Source organism: Sphaeramia orbicularis, unplaced genomic scaffold (genome assembly GCF_902148855.1).
Source record: "Sphaeramia orbicularis unplaced genomic scaffold, fSphaOr1.1, whole genome shotgun sequence".
NCBI lineage: Eukaryota > Metazoa > Chordata > Actinopteri > Kurtiformes > Apogonidae > Sphaeramia > Sphaeramia orbicularis.
Window position 1 is genome coordinate 362,975 of NW_021941452.1, and position 21,651 is coordinate 384,625.

A 21,651-nucleotide genomic window follows, 5' to 3' on the forward strand; every position below is an offset into this window, starting at 1 on the left:
CCGGTTGTTCGGTGTGACTTTCCGCCGTCGGTGTTGCGGTCGGAGCTCGGACGGACGGACCGGATCGTATTTACCGGGACTGGACCGTGTGGGACTCGCCCGTGTGTCTGTCGGTTCGGGGTTAGCCTGTCCGGGGCTACAGCAGGACGAACCCTGGAAGCAGCACCGGCCGAACGGCGGATCTCCACCCGCCATGGATGCTTCGTGAGCCGGGGCCGGTGTGAGGACATGTCCGGGGAGCCGCCGTCAGCCGGACCGGGCCGGGTGGTTCTGGTCAAGAAGATCATCATGAAGGACGGAGCTGGGGTGAGTTCTGCCGGCGCCATTTTATCCTCCGGTTCGGCTTTAATGACCCCCCCCCACACACACACACGGCACCTGTTCCCAGGTACCGGGGGCTTAACGTCAGCTGGAGCCGCGGCCGTTTCACTGGAGGACGGGTTCGGTGGTTCGGTGAAACGGAGCCGGACCGGAGGGGCAGAGATGACGTCATAGCTGTTTGTGTTTTAAATGTGACAGATGAAGAAGAAGAAGAGTCCAAAATGGCCGAATGTGTTTAATGTGGCTTAGTGAAGAGGGGGGGGGGGGTCTGGACGGATCCATTATCTGTTACATAACCTGAATCCACTGAGACAGACTCCATTTTAACAACCAGCATCAACACACACACACACACACACAGTTCTATGTTCATCTTTAACATCTTTAACTCTAAAAGATCCAAAACCATATTTTCTCACCCCTTCCAAATGGTTTTTCTTGTCTTTATCAGGTCATTTCTCTCCATGTATTCTACTATTTTCTTCTGTATTTTCCATTTTTCAGTTTAAATCCTGTCTTTTCTGTATTTAATTCATGGTTCGTGTAGATCACAGGTGTCAAACATGTGGCCCGGGGCCCAAATCCGGCCCGCTAAAGGGTCCAGTCTGTCCCTTGGGTTGAAGGTGTGAAATGTAAAAATGACACTAAGATATGAACAATCCTTTTAATTAAGTTTCTTCATCCGGACTAATTCAATCTCAAGTGGGTCAGACCAGTAAAATACGATCATAATAACCTATAAATACTCACAACTCCAAATTTCTCTCATTGTAAATGTAAATATTTTCATGTATTTACATTAAAACACAGTATAATTTTACAAAAAATGTGAAAAACCTGAAATGTTTTAAGAGAAGTACAATTTTAACAATATTCTGTCTGTTATTAAATGTTGTGTGTATTTGTAGACCCGCTGTGATCTGTAAGTTATAATGAACATGTGGAAATGATAAACTGAAGCAGAATATGGTTAAAAGTACACTTATTTTTTCAGTTTGTTCATGTTATTCACATTGTTTGAAAGGATAGTTTGTAGATGCAAACATTTTCATAGTTTAATTAATTTTTTTTCACAATAAAACATGGAGGAACATTTTGGAGTTGCATTATTTATATATTATCATGTTATTATTTTACTGGCGCAGCCCATTTCAGATCAAATTTAGCTGAATGTGGCCCCTGAACAAAAATGAGTTTGATACCCCTGATGCAGAGGTTCATTAAAGCTCAGAGTAAAGTCAGAGGTTATTTTATCAAAACACAGAAAACTGAAGAAAAAGGGATGTTTTCAATCAAATCGATCATTAATTGAATATAAAACCTGTGTCTACAACCATATTTTGTTCATTTTTTTATTCATTTTATTTGTTTTTATTGCCAATTTAATTACAGGTATTTTTTTTCCTCAATTTTGTTCAGTTTGTGGCTTATTTTGATGTTGCTAATTTTTTTTATTTTCAATTAATTTTGTTAATTTTAGAGCTGAAACGATTGATTGATTAGGTGTTTGAAGCAAATGCAAAAATTCCCCATTTGATTAATCGACTCAGATTGATTGAAGGGAAATATTCTATTGCAGTTTTCCTGAATTGAAGCTTCTTTGTGCGTCACAATAAGCGTCCATGTGAAACACAACAGTGGAACCAATGTTCAACAGCAGAAAAATGAAGGAAACAAAGCTTTGATTCAGGAGAATTGTGGTTGAATGATTTAGGGTTTTTTTTGATCACTTCGAGTCGATTAATCGTTTCAGCTCTGGTTAATTTTATTGATTACTTTGGCTGTTTTTGTTGATTTCATCACTTATTTACTCGATGTTGTTTATTTTGTACGTATTATCGTTCATTTTGGTTCATTATGTTATTTAGGATTTTGAAAATTTCTGTATTTCTTTTTGTTCATTTTATTTATTTGTTATAAACCAAATGTCCGCTGTCATTTATTATTCTACATGGGTTTTACTGATGAATCTGTGAATTAACTCTGAGCTTTAATAAACATCTACAAGATCAATAAATTAAATATTGGAAAATGGACATGCTTGGTTTACATTTATGTATACACATATATATAGTAACGAAATAAACCAAATGAATAAAAGTAAACACAATTCTAAATAATGGGAAAAAGGAGCAAAAAAAGACTAAAATGAATTTAAAAAATTTAAATAAGCAACAAAATAAACACAGCCAAAGTCATCAATTACATGAACAAAAACAAATGAAATGAACAAAAATTAATTTAAAAGATTATAAAATACAAAGTAGCATGTAGAAAATCCACAGCAAAATGAACAAAAGTAATCAATAAAATTAACAAAGTGAATTTAGAACATGAAAAAATCATAAACAACAACAAAATAAGCCACAAACTGAACAAAATTGAAGAAGAAAAAATAATAAAATATGCAACAAAAAACAAATATAATGACTAAAAATGAACAAAATATGGTTGTAGACACTGGTTTTGTATTCAGTTAATGATCGATTTGACCGTTATAGTATCTTTTTCTTCAGTTTTCTGTGTGTTAATAAAATAACCTTTGAATGAACTCTGAGCTTTAATGAACATCTGCACAATCAATAAATTAAATAAAGGAAATACAGGATTTAAACTGAAAAAAATGGCAGAATGTAGAGGATGGTGTAACAGTGTCTGATAAATGAATTTTTTAAAAGTCATTTTATTAATTTTATTGATTACTTTGGCTGTTTTTTGTTCATTTTGCAATGGATTTTCTCCATGCTTTTTTGTATTTTATAATTTTTATAATTAATTTTTGTTCATTTTATTGGTTTTTGTTCATGTAATAGATGACTTTGACTGAGTTTGTTTATTTTGTTGCGTATTAAAAAAATTATTTCATTTTAATCTTTTTTTTGCTCATTTTTCAAATTATTTAGAATTGTGTTTATTTTTTATTCATTTGGTTTATTTCGTTACTGTGTGTGTGTGTGTGTATATATATACACACACACAAACACACACATATATATGTATGTACAGTACAGGCCAAAAGTTTGGACACACCTTCTCATTCTTCGCATTTTCTTTATTTTCATGACTATTTTCATTGTAGATTCTCACTGAAGGCATCAAAACTATGAATGAACACATGTGGAATTATGTACTTAACAAAAAAGTGTGAAATAACTGAAAACATCTCTTATATTCTAGTTTCTTCAAAGTATCCACCCTTAGCTCTGATGACTGCCTTGCACACTCTTGGCATTCTCTTGATGAGCTTCCAGAGGTAGTCACCTGAAATGGTTTCCACTTCATAGCTGTGCCTTGTCAGGGTTACTTAGTGGAATTTCTTGCCTTATTGATGGGGTTGGGACCATCAGTTGTGTTGTGCAGAAGTCAGGTTGATGCACAGCTGACAGCCCTATTGGACAACTGTTAGAATGCATATTATGGCGAGAACCAATCAGCTAAGTAAAGACAAACGAGTGGCCATCATTACTTTAAGAAATGAAGGTCAGTCAGTCTAGAAAATTTCAAAAACTTTGAATGTGTCCCCAAGTGCAGTCGCAAAAACCATCAAGCGCTCCAACGAAACTGGCTCACATGAGGACCGCCCCAGGAAAGGAAGACCAAGAGTCACCTCTGATGCTGAAGATAAGTTCATCTGAGTCACCAGCCTCAGAAATCGCAAATTAACAGCAGCTCAGATTAGAGACCAGATGAATACCACACAGAGCTCTAGCAGCAGACACATCTCTACAACAACTGTTAAGAGGAGACTGCGTGAATCAGGCCTTCATGGTCAAACAGCTGCTAGGAAACCACTGCTCAGGAGAGGCAACAAACACAAGAGATTTATTTGGGCCAAGAAACCCAAGGAATGGACATTAGACCAGTGGAAATCTGTGCTTTGGTCTGATGAGTCCAAATTTCAGATCTTTGGATCCAACCGCCGTGTCTTTGTGCGACGCAGAAAAGGTGAACGGATGGATGCTACATGCCTGGTTCCCACCGTGAAGCATGGAGGGGGAGGTGTGATGGTGTGGGGGTGCTTTGCTGGTGACGCTGTTGGGGATTTATTCAAGATTGAAGGCAACCTGAATCAGCATGGCTACCACAGCATCCTGAAGTGACATGCCATTCCATCCGGTCTGCGTTTAGTTGGACCATCATTTATGTTTCAACAGGACAATGACCCCAAACACACCTCCAGGCTGTGTGAGGGATATTTGACCAAGAAGGAGAGTGATGGAGTGCTGCGCCAGATGACCTGGCCTCCACAGTCACCGGACCTGAACCCAGTCGAGATGGTTTGGGGTGAGCTGGACCGCAGAGTGAAGGCAAAAGGGCCAACAAGTGCTAAGCATCTGTGGGAACTTCTTCAAGACTGTTAGGAAACCATTTCAGGTGACTACCTCTGGAAGCTCATCAAGAGAATGGCAAGAGTGTGCAGAACAGTCATCAGAGCTAAGGGTGGATACTTTGAAGAAACTAGAATATAAGAGATGTTTTCAGTTATTTCACACTTTTTTGTTAAGTACATAATTCCACATGTGTTCATTCATAGTTTTGATGCCTTCAGTGAGAATCTACAATGAAAATAGTCATGAAAATAAAGAAAATGCAAAGAATGAGAAGGTGTGTCCAAACTTTTGGCCTGTACTGTATAAATAAATAAATAAATAAATAAATAAATAAACATATATATATATATATATATATATATATATATATATATATATATATATACAGGGTGGGGAAGCCAAATGTACACTGAACATATAGTTGTTTTTTCTCAGCAGGCACTACGTCAGTTGTTTTGAACCCAAACATATATTGATGTCATAATCATACCTAACACTATTATCCATACCTTTTCAGAGACTTTTGCCCATATGAGTAATCAGGAAAGCAAACGTCAAAGAGTGTGTGATTTGCTGAATGCACTCGTCACACCAAAGGAGATTTCCAAAATAGTTGGAGTGTCCATAAAGACTGTTTATAATGGAAAGAAGAGAATGACTATGAGCAAAACTATTACCAGAAAGTCTGGAAGTGGAGGAAGCAACAAAAAACGTACCAAAGCTTTTATTAAAGCTCTCAAATCCAAAATCCTAAAGGATCCAACCAAATCCATCCAGATACCAGGTACTGCCATGGCTTAAAGCAAACTACCCAGATGGAAATTATGTATGGACACAGGATGGTGCTCCAGCCCACACAGCTAGAAAAATACAAGATTTGTGCAAATCCAACTTTAGCAATTTTTGGGAATCATGTTTATGTCCACCTTCTAGCCCAGATCTAAACCCTCTGGATTCTGCTATTTGGGGCGTTTTAGAACATGCTACCAATAGAACATCACACAGCAATGTGGACTTTCTTAAAGATACTATTAAAGAAGAATGGGAGAAGTTGTCACCCGAATATTTGAGGAACACTTGCGCAAGTTTCAGGAAGCGTGTGAAGGCAGTTATTGAGAAAGAAGGAGGACACATAGAATAAAAACATTTTCTATTATGGACATTTTCTTGTGGCAAATAAATTCTCATGACTTTCAATAAACTAATTGGTCATACACTGTCTTTGAATCACTGCCTCAAAATATTGTACATTTTGCTTCCCCACCCTGTATATATATAAATATATATATACATATGTATGTATATGTATATATATATATATATATTAATGTAAACCACGCATGTCCATTTTCCGATATTTAATTTATTGATCGTGTAGATGTTCATTAAAGCTCAGAGTAAATTCACAGATTCACCAGTAAAACCCATGTAGAATAATAAATGACAACGGACATTTGGTTTTAACAAATAAATAAAATGAACAAAAACAAATACAAAAATTTACAAAATCCTAAATAACATAATGAACTAAAATGAACGATAATACATACAAAATAAAACAACATGGAATAAGTAAGTAATGAAATCAACAAAAACAGCCAAAGTAATCAATAAAATTAACAAAATGAATTGAAAATAAAAAAAAACAAAAAAACAACAACAACAGAATAAGCCACAAACTGAACAAAATTGAAGTAAACATAATAAAATAGGCAACAAAAAACAAATATAATGAATAAAAATGAACAAAATATGGTTGTCGACACTGGTGTTATGTTCAGTTTTCTTCAGTTTTCTGTGTTTTAATAAAATAACCTTTGAATGAACTCTGAGCTTTAATGAACATCCGCACGATCAATAAATTAAATATAGGAAATACAGGATTTAAACTGACAAAACGTCAGAATGTAGAGGATGGTGTAACAGTGTCTGATGAATGAACTTTGGGTTAAATGTAGATGATGGTGTCGTTGGAACACATTCACAGCTGTGGACGTTTGAGGCTTTAATCTGTCGTGTTTCCTTCGGTGTCGGCTGTCAAAGTGTATCCCTCTGTTCTCAGGTGTCACAGACGTGCATTGTGGGTAATGGAGGTGTTTTGCTAATGCGACTCTGGTTATGAGGACGTCGTCTGGGTTTCAATGTGTGTCAGAAGAACGAGTAAAGATAGAAATGAGTTCAGGTCTGAATCTGTGTCAGTGGATCATCCAGGCGCTGGAACGGGACCCGTCTATTTCCTGGACGCTCATCTGTGACTCACACTCCTCTAATAAACCAGCATATGTTCCACAGCGGCTTCAGCCTTCAAACACACCCTGTTCTCATGTTGTAAAATGCACTAAATCAGTTTGAATGTTGGGAACAGTGACCTCTAAACACATTTGTGTGTTTTATTTTCCTTCTGATTATTTTGATTGGATTAATCCAGTGTTTTTCAACCTTGGGGTCGGGACCCCACGTGGGGTCGCCTGGAATTCAAATGGGACCGCCTGAAATTTCTAGTAATTGATTTAAAAAAAAGACAAAAAAAAACCCATTTACTAAAGTGGCAAGGTTTCACTGTAAAAGGATCGACGTTATTCCAGTGCAAACCTTGGTGCTGCTGATGGATCCAGACCCCAGGTGAACCTCTAAATAAGACCCTCTGTCCTCCTCATTTACAGTTTAACCCTTTGAACACTGGTTTCACATGTTTGTGCTGCAACATTTGATCAGTTTTGAGAAAGAACAGACTGTACCACACAACTGAAAAAGGAGACTGGGAACAGTTAATGCTGTGTTTTTTAACCTTAGGGTCTGGACCCAACGTAGGATCGCCTGGAATTCAAATGGGATCGCCTGAGATTTATAGTCATTGATAAAACAAATTTAAAAAATTAAAACTTACTAATAAAAATTTACATTATATAGCCTAAATGTGTAAAATTAACATTTATTTGCAGCATAGTATAGCAAACTATTACGTGATCAAAAACAAATTAATTTTAGCAAATTAAAATGTCTCTGTTTTGAATGTCTGGGGTTGCCAGAAATTGTGATGTTAAAATGGAGTCAGGAGTAAAAAAAGGATGGAAACCACTGGGTTAATCAATCGCCTACAGCCCATAATATGCACAGAGGAGTACCAGCGTCACAATGGTTTTATACAGTTTGTTTTTAACTTACAAAAAACAAACAAACATGTATTTCATCAACTTGAGCCATAAACAAAAATACCAAATACTCAATAACTGATGTATTTTAACTCTTTAAATGACAGGTTTGTTATTGGACACAAAAAAAACCTGAAACATTTCATTATCTTACACAGATGTAGTTTCATCCTGTCATCTGTCAGTGATTCACTCCAACTCTGGGTCATATTCTCATTATTTTTGGGCAAATGTTAAATGTGTCAGTGTGTATTTTTGCTCACTTGGTCGAAGGATGTTAGTATAGGAATTTAACAGTTTATTATGGGATGGATGTAGTGGATGGATCAGAATTTAAACAAATCAGACACAAATGAACAACTGTTGAATTCAGATAATCTGATCTTTAAGAACAGGAAGTGTGTTTAATATACTCACCTGGACAGCAGAGGGTTAAAGTGTGTTTAATATACTCACCTGGACACCGGAGGGTTAAAGTGTGTTTAATATACTCACCTGGACACCAGAGGGTTAAAGTGTGTTTAATATACTTACCTGGACACCAGAGGGTTAAAGTGTGTTTAATATACTCACCTGGACACCAGAGGGTTAAAGTGTGTTTAATATACTCACCTGGACACCAGAGGGTTAAAGTGTGTTTAATATACTTACCTGGACACCGGAGGGTTAAAGTGTGTTTAATATACTCACCTGGACACCGGAGGGTTAAAGTGTGTTTAATATACTCACCTGGACAGCACAGGGTTAAAGTGTGTTTATAATACTCACCTGGACAGCAGAGGGTTAAAGTGTGTTTAATATACTCACCTGGACAGCAGAGGGTTAAAGTGTGTTTAATATACTCACCTGGACAGCAGAGGGTTAAGTGTGTTTAATATACTCACCTGGACACCAGAGGGTTAAAGTGTGTTTAATATACTCACCTGGACAGCAGAGGGTTAAAGTGTGTTTAATATACTCACCTGGACACCAGAGGGTTAAAGTGTGTTTAATATACTCACACCGGAGGGTTAATAAGTTTTCAATGATTATCAGAGACTTGAAACCAATGAAAGTGACCAAAAGGTTCAGTTACAGAGTTAAAATTAATATTAAATATAGATGAATTCCTCACAGTCAGTGATTCTGTCCGTACACATGCACTCATTATTTCATTTGCTATTTCATTACATTCATTATTATTACGTCTAAAGGCAGGTTTTTCATCCTGAGGAAGCTGAACAGTTATTTGTGTTTGAGAACATTTGATAGAAGGTGAAACGGGGTTTTACGATGGTCAGGTCAATAATTAAACCAGTTCAGTTTGACTCTTGTTCCAGATGTTTTACTCTTTGATGTGTCGCATCCTGATGGCGTTGTTGTTGTTCCTGTCGTTCACAGCTGCAGCAGGGCGTGGGGCGGCCCAGCGTCTACCACGCAGTGGTCGTCATCTTCCTGGAGTTCTTTGCTTGGGGTCTGCTGACCACGCCCATGCTCACGGTCAGTACTGCAGACAGGCCGGTGTTCAGGCTTTAGACGACACTGGTGTCCAGGCTTTAGACTGCACCGGTGTTCAAGGTTTAGACTGCACTGGTGTTCAGGCTTTAGACTGCACCGATGTTCAGGCTTTAGACGACACCAGCGTTCAGGCTTTAGATGACACCAGTGTCCAGGGTTTAGACAACACCAGTGTCCAGGGTTCGGATGGCACCGATGTCCAGTGTTTGAATGGCACCGGTGTCCAGGGTTTAGAGTGCACCGGTGTCCAGGCTTTAAATGGCACCGTTGTCCAGGGTTTGGACGGCACCAGTGTCCAGAGTTTAGACTGCACCAGTGTCCAGGCTTTAGATGGCACCAGTGTTCAGGGTTTAGACTGCAATGGTTTCCAGGGTTTAGACCGCACCGTTGTCCAGGGTTTGGACTGCACTGGTGTCCAGGGTTTGGACTGCACCGGTGTCCAGGGCTTAGACTGCACCGGTGTCCAGGCTTTAGATGGCACTGGTGTCCAGGGTTTAGACCACACCCAGTGTCCAGGCTTTAGACCACACCCAGTGTCCAGGCTTTAGACTGCACTGGTGTCCAGGCTTTAGACCGCACCGGTGCAGTCACAGTAACATGGCTGTCTTTTGTCTTTTCAGGTTTTACATGAAACGTTTCCTCAGCACACGTTCCTGATGAACGGCCTCATCCAGGGAGTCAAGGTACCGTCGTCTGTCACATGACCCTCTGCTGTCACTGGTCGGTCCAGTTCTGGTTCTGGTCCCTGAACCTCGGTTTGAACCAGCCGACGCGTTCACATCAGAAACAAACTTGTTCAGCACCGGAACATTTGATTCAGTTGGTTCTTCCTGGTAAATGGTGACATCATCGGTAGGCGTGTCATATTCTAGGTTCCTCCCACTTTGGTTTCATTTAAACTGGTGCGAACATCAGCCGGTTCACTAAAAGCACCAAGGTTCACCAGAAGCAGAACTGTGTCTGTCTGTACTCTGTACACTTTAATGATCAGTGAATTAAATATCGAAAATACAGGACCGTCCAAAAGGCCGTTTGTCAGTTGGTGACAGTAGATATTAAGCCCCGCCCCCTTTGGCACATCACAGTCAGTGGGACATAAATAATGTTTGATCCATTTGTTTTTCTCAAACTGGTCAGAGCCTTATAAAGAGAGTTACAACACGCTTTGATGGCGCCACTCTGGTGACCACATGGTTCATGTACGTCTGAACAGTTCCAAACAAACTAAACTGACTTTTTTACGGTGGAAACTGAAAGGTGGGTGTTAAATTGGATAGGCTATTTCCATGAGTGGTGCTAACTTTACCAGTTCATTCATTCTGTCATTGGACTGGACTGGTACGGAGATAGACAACAGACCATTTGAGTTTTCCTATTGGAGGACGGTGGTCCAATCAGAAAACAGTGTTTATCTGTGAACACTGTGTGTCTGCCAAGCTCTGCTCTGATCACACACACAATAAGGCACTAACCACAGGATAGCATACAGGCTAACTTATAAGTTAGCATTAGCACACACACAATAAGGCATTAACCACAGGATAGCATACAGGCTAACTTAGCATGTTAGCGTTAGCACACAAACAATAAAACATTTACCACAGGATAGCATACAGGCTAACTTATAATGTTAGCATTAGCACACACACAATAAGGCATTAACCACAGGATAGCATACAGGCTAACTTATAATGTTAGCATTAGCACACACACAATAAGGCATTAACCACAGGATAGCATACAGGCTAACTTAGCATGTTAGCGTTAGCACACAAACAATAAAGCATTTACCACAGGATAGCATACAGGCTAACTTATAATGTTAGCATTAGCACACACACAATAAGGCATTAACCACAGGATAGCATACAGGCTAACTTATAATGTTAGCATTAGCACACACACAATAAGGCATTAACCACAGGATAGCATACAGGCTAACTTAGCATGTTAGCGTTAGCACACAAACAATAAAGCATTTACCACAGGATAGCATACAGGCTAACTTAGCATGTTAGCGTTAGCACACACAAAATAAGGAATTAACCACAGGATAGCATACAGGCTAACTTAGCATGTTAGCATTAGCACACACACAATAAGGAATTAACCACAGGATAGCATACAGGCTAACTTAGCATGCTAGTGTTAGCACACAAACAATAAAGCATTTACCACAGGATAGCATACAGGCAAACTTAGCATGTTAGCGTTAGCACACACACAATAAGGCATTTACCACAGGATAGCATACAGGCTAACTTAGCATGTTAGCATTAGCACACACACAACAAGGTATTTAGCACAGGATAGCATACAGGCTAACTTAGCATGTTAGCGTTAGCACACACACAATAAGGCATTTACCACAGGATAGCATACAGGCTAACTTAGCATGTTAGCGTTAGCACACACACAATAAGGCATTTACCACAGGATAGCATGCAGGGTAACTTAGCATGTTAGCATTAGCACGGTCCATAAACTCATTCAAAACTCAACATTATCAAACTCAAACTGAACAGAATTCTTCTAAGATGAGTGGGATCTTCCAAACGCAGCGACAGAAATTTGTCTTCTTTAACTCATGAATAAGAACTGGAATGAACTTTTATTGATCAGAGCTCAGCTCGACTAACTGTCCTAATGATCACATGACCTCAGCTGACAAACTGAAGCCAACACCAGCAGGTTCAACAGAACAACTCCAATCCAACGCACAGAACCACATTTGGACTAACGGTCCCTTACCTTAGAACCTCCATCACTGTAGTTCTAGTGGTTCCATGTGAACCTCCATCATTGTAGTTCTAGTGGTTCTATGAACAGCTGGACCAGTCCAACTGTGGAACTACAGGACTACAGCTGAAAATCTAACAGAACAGTTGGATCAGATGTAAATGGATCCAAATGCAAACACAGACCAAATAAAACAGAATTTACAACAGAAATGTCACTAATACAGGAAATACACTGGACCAGTGCAAAGATGACCATATCTGATCACCTTAGAGCTGGAGTTGGTAGATCAGCACAAATACGAATGAATTGGTTCAGATGGTGGAGCACTGAATGGAGGAACTATTGACCCCGCCTCCAGAACCAGGAAGGACGTCCATATTTGGTCTGACATTTTTTACAGTGGGAGTCTACGGAAGTGTCGCAACTGACATTTATCAAAGGTTCTGAAACTGTGACGTTGTCAACTCTTGTAGTTGGACATTCTTGAGAGGGGGGTGGGGTTTATGTCTGTCGACCTCATTCCTCTGAGGTTGCTGGTGAAGGGGGCGGGGTTTATGTCTGTGCATCTGTTCATAATGTATTAGTGTTAAACTGGTGAACTATTTCACCAGTAGTTCTGTCATGTCTTTAAACTGTGTCTGGTTCTGTTCATGAGTGCCTCTGACCCGGTTCTGTTGGTTCTGTTCCTTCAGGGGCTGCTGTCCTTCATGTCGGCTCCTCTGATTGGTGCGTTGTCTGATGTGTGGGGGCGGCGCTCCTTCCTGTTGGTCACCGTCTTCTTCACTTGCGCCCCCATCCCCCTGATGAGACTCAGCCCCTGGTACCGACCCGACCCATCACATGACACACACACAAACATACACGCACACACATCAGACCCTTAACCTTCAGTCAGTAAAAGGACACATAACATTTAACCTTTACAGAGTCAATAAAAGGTCACATGACCTTTAACCTTTACAGAGTCTACATAAGGACACATGACCTTTAACCTTTACAGAGTCAATAAAAGGTCACATGACCTTTAACCTTTACAGAGTCTACATAAGGACACATGACCTTTAACCTTTACAGAGTCAGTAAAAGGACATGTGACCTTCAACCTTTTCAGATTCTGGTCATTCTTGTGGGCGGGGCTGTGTGCTGAGCTCTGATTGGTGGAACCCTCCATGTTTACTCCCATGGTGCGTGTGAACTGGTCGGTTCCGTCGGTTCCGTCTCCTCTGGTGGTTTTCTGTCTGTGTCCATGTGAATAAACCTGGACCAAACCACGACAGATTTACAGAAAAGCATCCAAACGACAGGAAACGACGACTCTGATCCGAACAAACGGAACACAAACACAAACCACAGACCAACACCAGTTCATTTACCAGGAAATAAAGATAAAGGTCACATGACCCACATTAAACAGGTTTAAACACACAATGCACAACAGAGGAGTGTGGCTTCGCCCCCTCGCTGATGTCACATCCTCTGTCCTCCAGGTGGTACTTCGCCATGATCTCCATGTCTGGAGCCTTCTCTGTCACCTTTTCCGTCATCTTCGCATACGTGGCCGATGTGACCGAGGAACGGGAGCGGAGCACCGCCTACGGCCTGGTGAGCCCCGCCCCCCATGCCCGTACAGTGATCCCTTGCCAATTCGCGCTTTAAGTTCCGCGGTTTTAGTTATTCGCGGATTTTTCAGAAATATTCATCAAAAAATAAAAAATCAAGAAAAAATCGCGGAAATTCCGCGAAAATCCACCCCACAGCAGATGAGAGGCCGCAGCTGCCAGAGAGAGAGAGAGAGAGAGAGAGAGAGAGAGAGAGAGAGAGAGAGAGAGAGAGAGAGAGAGAGAGAGAGAGAGAGAGAGAGAGAGAGAGAGAGAGAGAGAGAGAGAGAGAGAGAGAGAGAGAGAGAGAGAGAGTGTAGAAATGTCAGTTCATGCATGTACGTGTGTTTGTGTGTGTTGATGCTTGAGACCAGAGAGAGAGAGAGAGAACTGATTCGTTTCTTGTGCGTATGAGAGGAAAACAGAGCTGGGAGTAGATGTGCGTGTGTTCGTGTGTACGTATACGATGGATAAGCGTCACGAATGAAGAGAGGAGAGAGTACGTATCAGCTGTTAGTACATATGCACGTGTGTGTTTTGTTTACTTTCTACATTCTTTTCTTTCAGATGTTTTACAGTACGTACATGTATCCAATCTATATATATGCATGTATACATGTACTAATCATTGTTTTCTTTTATATATATCTCATTTATTTCATAATTATTACATTTGCAGTACTTATATACTATTTCTAGATACATACATACATGTACCTAGGTCTAGGATAGGCTCGGGGGGCTCCGGCTCCAGTTCGCGGATTTTCGATTTTCGCGGGGGCGCCGGTCCCCATTAACCGCGAAAAATAAGGGATCACTGTATATGTACAGGCGCCAGGACTAGGGCCTGGACCTGGACCAGGGTCAGAAACCAGGACCCAGACCAGGGTCAGAACCAGGACCTGGGTCTGTACCAGGGCTTAGGTCAGGACCAGGACCAGGGCTTGGATCAGGACCAAGGCCTGGACCTCAACCAGAGCCTGGACCTGGGCCCTGCAGGTGTGGTTCCTGGACTGTTCTAAGCTGCTGTTCTCTGTGGTCCTCAGGTGTCTGCCACCTTCGCTGCCAGCCTGGTGACCAGCCCGGCCATCGGGGCGTACCTGTCTGCGTGGTATGGGGACAACCTGGTGGTCCTGGTGGCCACGCTCATCGCCCTGGCAGACATCTGCTTCATCCTGCTGGCGGTGCCCGAGTCGCTGCCAGATAAGATGAGGCTGAACACCTGGGGGGCACCGTTCACCTGGGAGCAGGCCGACCCCTTCGCTGTGAGTGACCTTTGACCTTTACCCAGAGAATGCTTCAGTGACCTTTGACCTTTACCCAGACAATGCTACAGTGACCTTTAACATTTACCCAGACAACACTTCAGTGACCTTTGACCTTTACCCAGACAATGCTTCAGTGACCTTTGACCTGTGTCCAGTAGTTCAGTCCTTTAATTGAAGTATTTGTCACGTCTAGATTTAAAGTCACTGTTGGACATTTTCTACAAACAGTTGATCTGAAATATTCACTGACGTCGACACAAAAATCAGTTGAATGAGTTCTGAACGGGTTCTGTGCATCATTTGGACCTTTTTAACGGGTTCTGTGCATCATTTGGACCTTTATGAGTGTGTTCCACATCAGTTCAAGCCCAATATTCAGCAAAGTTCACACTAAATAAAGTAACAATAAACCACAAAACAAGGACAGTCAGTTTAAAAGGTCCAAGTGATGCACAGAACCCATTTAAAGAGTGGAACTATATCATGTAAACATAGAGATCTGATCTGAGGACGGGTTCTATGGATGAACCTGAACCGGACCTGACCCAGGTCTCTCTGTCTCTGTCCTCCAGTCTCTGAGGAAGGTGGGTCAGGACTCCACGGTCCTGCTCATCTGTATCACTGTGTTCCTGTCCTACCTGCCCGAGGCCGGACAGTACTCCAGCTTCTTCCTCTACCTGAGACAGGTAAGGCCACCGCTCTGGGTCTGACCCTGGTCTGGGTCTGACCCTGGTCTGGGTCTGGGTCTAGGTCTAGGTCTGGGTTTGGGTGTGACCCCAGTCTGGGTCTGAGTCTGACCTTGGTCTGGGTCTGGGTCTGACCCCAGTCTGGGTCTGGGTCTGACCCTGGTCTGAGTCTGTGTCCTTATCTCCTCGTCTCCTTTCCTTTAACCGTCTCTGTCTCCTCAGGTCATCAATTTCTCCTCGACAACCATCGCTGTTTTCATCGGTGTCGTTGGAATCCTGTCCATCGTAGCTCAGGTAAAACCAACCAGAACCAGAACCTGCTCTGAATGGCAGTAACGTATTGAAACTATGTGGTTCTGTGGGTCCGGTATGTGGTTCTGTGGGTCCAGTATGTGGTTCTGTGGGCCTGGTATGTGGTTCTGTGGGTCCAGTATGCGGTTCTGTGGGTCTGGTGGGTATAAAGTCCAGATGGATCCAGTTCAGTTCAGATTCAGTCTCAGTTCTTCATGAAACTGGATCTTAAACCACAGACCGACCCAAGTAAATGGTCCTGTTTGGTCCAATAGACCTGTGACCCCGTCCTGTTTATAGACCAGAACCACAGGTCACATGACCACTGGGCTGATGTTCTGCTCTGACATCGTCCTTGTGGTTTTGTTCTTGGTTAAAGTGACTGGACAGTAAATAGACAGAACCGATCCCAGACCCGTGTGCTAACGCCCCCTTGTGTCTTGTCAGACGCTGTTCCTGACGCTGCTCATGAGAACTCTGGGAAATAAGAACACGGTCCTGCTGGGTCTGGGCTTCCAGATCCTCCAGCTGGCCTGGTACGGCTTCGGATCTGAGCCCTGGTGAGGACCCGCCCCCCTCAGGTTCTTGCGTTCTAACCGCCGTTCTGCGTTCTGATTGGCTGACAGCCCGCTCTGTGTTTTCAGGATGATGTGGGCGGCCGGCGCCGTGGCGGCCATGTCGTCCATCACCTTCCCAGCAGTCTCTGCTCTGGTGTCGCAGTCGGCCGATCCTGACAAACAGGGTGAGTCCAACCACGCCCCCTTAGCTCCGCCCCCTTCCCCCATGAGTAAACACAGCAGCGCATGGGCATGACCTCTGACCTCTGTCCTCAGGTGTGGTCCAGGGGATGATCACGGGGATCCGCGGTCTCTGTAATGGTCTGGGTCCGGCGCTCTACGGCTTCGTCTTCTTCCTGTTCAACGTAGAACTCAACACCATGGACCCGATCCAGGACCAGTACAGCATCGACCCGCTGCCCCTGCACGGGCCCACTGAGGTACGGAACCGGAACGCCTCAGACCTGGGTCCAATCTGGATCAGATCTGGGTCTGACCCAGGTCCAGTCCTGGTTCAATCCAGGTCGGACCTGGATCTAACCCCGGTCAGATCCAGGTCCACCATGGACCCGGCTCAGTGTTCAGACCCGCTGTAGGCGAACCATGTGTAAACCCTGTGGTGACCTTTGACCTTTGTGTCCCTGTCGTAGCGGGCGCTCATCCCAGGCCCGCCCTTCCTGTTGGGGGCGTGTACCGTGGTCGTGGCCTTCCTCGTCGCTCTCTTCATTCCAGAGAAACCCTCCTCCTCCTCTTCCTCCGCCTCTCAGCTGTCGCTCAGCGACAAGCCCCGCCCAGACAGTAAGGAGTCTCTGTCCTCATTGGCTGGCATTCACATCAACACGCCACTCCCAGGCAGCGATGAGGAGACCCCGCCCACTGCCAGCGACGAGGACTTTGAGCCGCTGCTGCAGGACAGCATCGTGTGATTGATAGGTGGACAGGCCGCTGAGGGAGGGGCCAGTGTTACCTTTATGACAAAGAACCAGTTGGATGTTTTCATTTTTCCAAGGGGGCGGGACTAACTGTTCTTCGATTGCTAGAAGGCTGTGATTGACAGTGACGAGCACCAGTCACATCATCCCTTTGCTTCACAGCTGAGAGGCGTCTCCCACTTCAACCAATCAGGATGCTTCTTTAAAGAATGGGCGGAGCAAAGAGATTGATAAGTGGGTGGGTTGATGAGAGGGGGCGTGGCCAGTACTGGGGAAAACCCACAAAAAAAATCACTTGAAGAGAAAAAGAATATTTTTGAGGATCGATCTGAAGGATTCTGGTTTAAATGGTGGATTGTTTTTTTCTTGTGAAGGCATTTGGACCTTCACTGGTTTTTAATGCAGTGTTTTTATTTGGATTCATGGTTGTACAGACACTCATACTGTGCGTTTCGTCAGTTGACGTCGGTGTTTCCTGTGTTTTTCTGGTGTTTTTATTCGTCACCGAGTCGACGGATTCTGAATGTGATGAAACGACGCTGGTTCTTCCTTTTTTTTTTTTCTTTTCCCTCATGTTCTCTACCTCGAATCAGCCTCAGTTTCAACCTGGAGTCTCACAGTTTTTATTTGATATCAGTCACTTTATCGGAGCTGGAGGTGGTAAAAACACGTCAGGAGTCCGAAACAGAAGCCGATCCGATCCAGTTCCAAAACATCTATGTTTCCGTCACGTGTCGGTGAAAGAACAACAGCGTTTCTGACCCAACTTTAGGAAAACCACACCAACAGATCTGTAAACTAGAACAACTGGGAAACCGACCCAGACGACAAAACAAAATAATTATAAAAGTAAGATTAATATATTGACTACAATAAATGTCCCACCATCATATGGATGAATTTAAAGGCTGGCGTTAAACTAAGATCTACAGTCGAACATTCTCAACGACCGGAACTGTAAAATGTTCGTCAGAAAACACATTTGTCGTGAAGAAAATTAACCCTGAAGATAACTGAACATACATCTGGATAATTCTAGTTCTGTTTTGATGATTAACTATGACCATGTAAAACTGACATAATGATAATTATGTTTGTTTTTATTCATTATGTATTAGTTGAGCACCGTTCAAAGTGCTTTACAAAGAAATGACATTTAATTCGGAGAGAATAAAACATTAAATGAAAGGAAAGTGCAGAAAAGATCCAAAATAAAGAAGGAAATTCAAACAGGAATAAGAGATGATTAAAACAAAAGCTAAAAACTTGACTAAAATTTAAAAAATAAAATAAATCAGTCAGGTTTATGTAGTCCAGGGCTGTCAAACTCATGTTTGTTCAGATCCACATTCAGCTAAATCTGATCTGAACTGGGCCGGACCAGTAAACTACTAACAGTGAAAAAAGTCAAATTCTATTATGATCAAGTTTACCTCTACAACGTTTCCTTAAAAATCTGAATAATATGAACAACTTGAAATGTCTTAAGAAAAATAAGTGCAATTTTAACAATATTCTGTCTCAGTTTATAATTTACACATGTGCGTTAAAACTTACATTACAATTACAAATAAACAAAACATTTAATAACAGGCAGGATATTGGTAAAGTTGCACTTTATTTTCTTTAGACATTTCAGGTTCATATTTGTTCAGATAATTCACATTTTATTGTTTGTTCATGTAAAAATTGTCATAATTTAATGTTTTTTGCACTAAATCAAAGAAAAAAAATGTTGTCATTATTTATAGGTTATTATGATATTATTTTTGAGTTCGATGCCCTAACTGACACTTTGCTAATTCATCCCGTGGGCCGGATTGGACACTTTGGTGGGCCAGTTTTGGGCCCCGGTCCTCATGTTTGATACCTGTGTGCTGTGGTGTTTGTTCGGTGGGCGTCTGGACCCTGCTGAAGCTGCGGGTGTCTGGACCCTGCTGAAGCTGCGGGTGTCTGGACCCTGCTGAAGCTGCGGGTGTCTGGACCCTGCTGAAGCTGCGGGTGTCTGGACCCTGCTGAAGCTGCGGGTGTCTGGACCCTGCTGAAGCTGCGGGTGTCTGGACCCTGCTGAAGCTGCGGGTGTCTGGACCCTGCTGAAGCTGCGGGTGTCTGGACCCTACTGAAGCCGCCTGCAGAGTCCTTGAACACACTCTGCTTCTGCTTCTGCTTCAGCAGGCTCCTGCCGTCCCAGTCCATGGACACACTTCTAGACTTCATGTCGTTCATATCTTTGGTGGTTTTTCAGCCCGACACTAACAACGTGACGGAAACGCTCAAACCGAAGCCGGGCTGTGTAGTTCACCAAACGGCGTCCTTGTTCACGCGTTTGTAAAGGCCTTCGAGTTTACGAACGTGTACGAAGAACATGGAAGAGTCCAAGTGTAACTGAAACTAAAGCCTTACTCCATTTAGATAACGTTAAATAATGACCCAAATATTTGTTAATATCATTTTATTGCTAATGAAGACTATTAATATTAGAATGAATCATGTTTCTTTGGATAATTATCCAGAACATTTACATACAGATTAATGTCCTGCTTACAATGGTATTATCTTTTGTTTTTGTAAAATGTGAAAAAATCTTACAAGTCTGTAAAATTCTATTGAACATTAAGGCTAAATGTATTCTTTGCCATATTAATTCTATTCTATAGTACATCTGATTTGTGCTCTGTCAGATTTATTTCCACACATGAGTGAGAACAGAACCCACATGAATGAACCTGATCAGACCCTGGTGTTAAAAGGACTGAAGTCAACAGTTGAACACAGAAACAGGTTGGATGTGTTTATTCAAGTCCACTCTATAAATATTAAAAATACTTTTTTTTTTTTTTACTTTTGTTCTTTTTTTAACACCAGGGTCGTATAATATATAAATGTTCCTTTAAAAACACTGGACGTGTTCAATCTGTCGACCTCTGACCTTTGGCAGTGGAGTCACTTTTTCTTCTTCTTTTACTTTGTTCACAAAGTCTGTGGGCGTCGACCTTCGAGAGGGAGTTTGTACCTCCAGCCAATCAAAGCATGGGGGCGTGGCCATATCCAAACAAGGCGGGGCCTGCTCTTCCTCTTCTCTGTTTCTGCCGTCATCAGTTCAGTCTGAGAAACTCAGTTTACAAAGCGGATTGGACCGGATTATAAAAGGTTTAACTTAGAACAGATGACAATACTTAAAGAAAATATTTCAATGAAGACACTTTGAATTTCCTCAAACTTCCAAAATCATGGCAGAAGACTCAGATATTCTATTTGTCTAGTTTCATTCTCAGCTGAAAAATGTGAAAACCGTTCCACGAAGGCGTGTTTTCAACGAAACTGTTGTGAAGAAATTCAGAAAATGGAGTTATTCTCTCTCTCTCCCATCAGGTCTGATGCTCACTCGACCCAGTTCACTGACAGGAGGCGGAGTCTCTTCATATCTAAACATGTTTAAAGTGTTGAGTCTGTGAACGCGATGGCAGTCAGGTGCTCTGAAGGCGTGTAAATAGTGGGTGTGGCCTGGGCAGGTGGGAGGGGCTGACGTGTAAATACACTGTGTTTGTGTGGAGTTGAAGCAGACAGGAAATAAAAGTCAAATACATCACACACTGGTCTGGCCACTGTTTTCAACAACTGCACTGTTTTATATTTAATATACAGGAAAGAACCTGCAGACAAACTACAGGTTTAGAATGAAACGAAGAACAATGAGCCAACATTCTGTAAAAAGTGGAATTCTCCAAACACTGGTTTGGTTCCTGTGAGTTCAGTCTGAAACAAAAACAGACATTTTAAAGAACATGATGCATGTTTTAAACTAGAAAAGCACTCGGAGAGCGCAGACCTCCGCCAAGGCAGATCAGTCCCCCCCCCCATATCACCAAAATGTAATCATTTGTTCCTTGTGTCAGTATCAACATTTCCTGAAATCCAAATCCATCCATAACTTTTTGAGTTATCTGGCACACGGACAGACAGACAAACCAACGCAGGCAAAAATGGAACCTCCATGGTGGAGGTAACGTCACAAATACACAGTATAGTGTTTTGTTCAGTTATTGAAAAATAATTTAATTTACCTTCATCAACATGTATGTGGTTTGAAAAATGAATGAATTCAGACAATTCAAACTGTTATTTAAAATTAAATAAATAAAAAAAAAACGGTAATTGTTGATTCTGTTTTAAAATATTCATTGAACTCCTTGAACCGGTTTCTGTTGTAAGAAAAAAAAAAACATTAAAATTAAATTTTTTATGGATTTGAGAGTTAGGTCAACATTGAATGCTG

The 21,651-nt window shown here is 41.8% G+C and overlaps 1 protein-coding gene across 1 annotated transcript; it reads left to right on the top strand.

Moving 5' to 3' along the window:
* On the top strand, positions 1–17,909 carry LOC115415812 (hippocampus abundant transcript 1 protein-like). The gene is made up of 12 exons (XM_030129450.1): positions 1–306; positions 9,185–9,283; positions 9,922–9,984; positions 12,736–12,863; positions 13,531–13,645; positions 14,688–14,906; positions 15,482–15,595; positions 15,818–15,889; positions 16,334–16,446; positions 16,531–16,628; positions 16,720–16,883; positions 17,094–17,909. The coding sequence occupies exons 1-12, from the start codon at positions 229–231 to the stop codon at positions 17,367–17,369; spliced, it is 1,539 nt and encodes a 512-aa protein (XP_029985310.1). The 5' UTR covers positions 1–228; the 3' UTR covers positions 17,370–17,909.
* Positions 17,910–21,651: the final 3,742 nt, after the last annotated feature.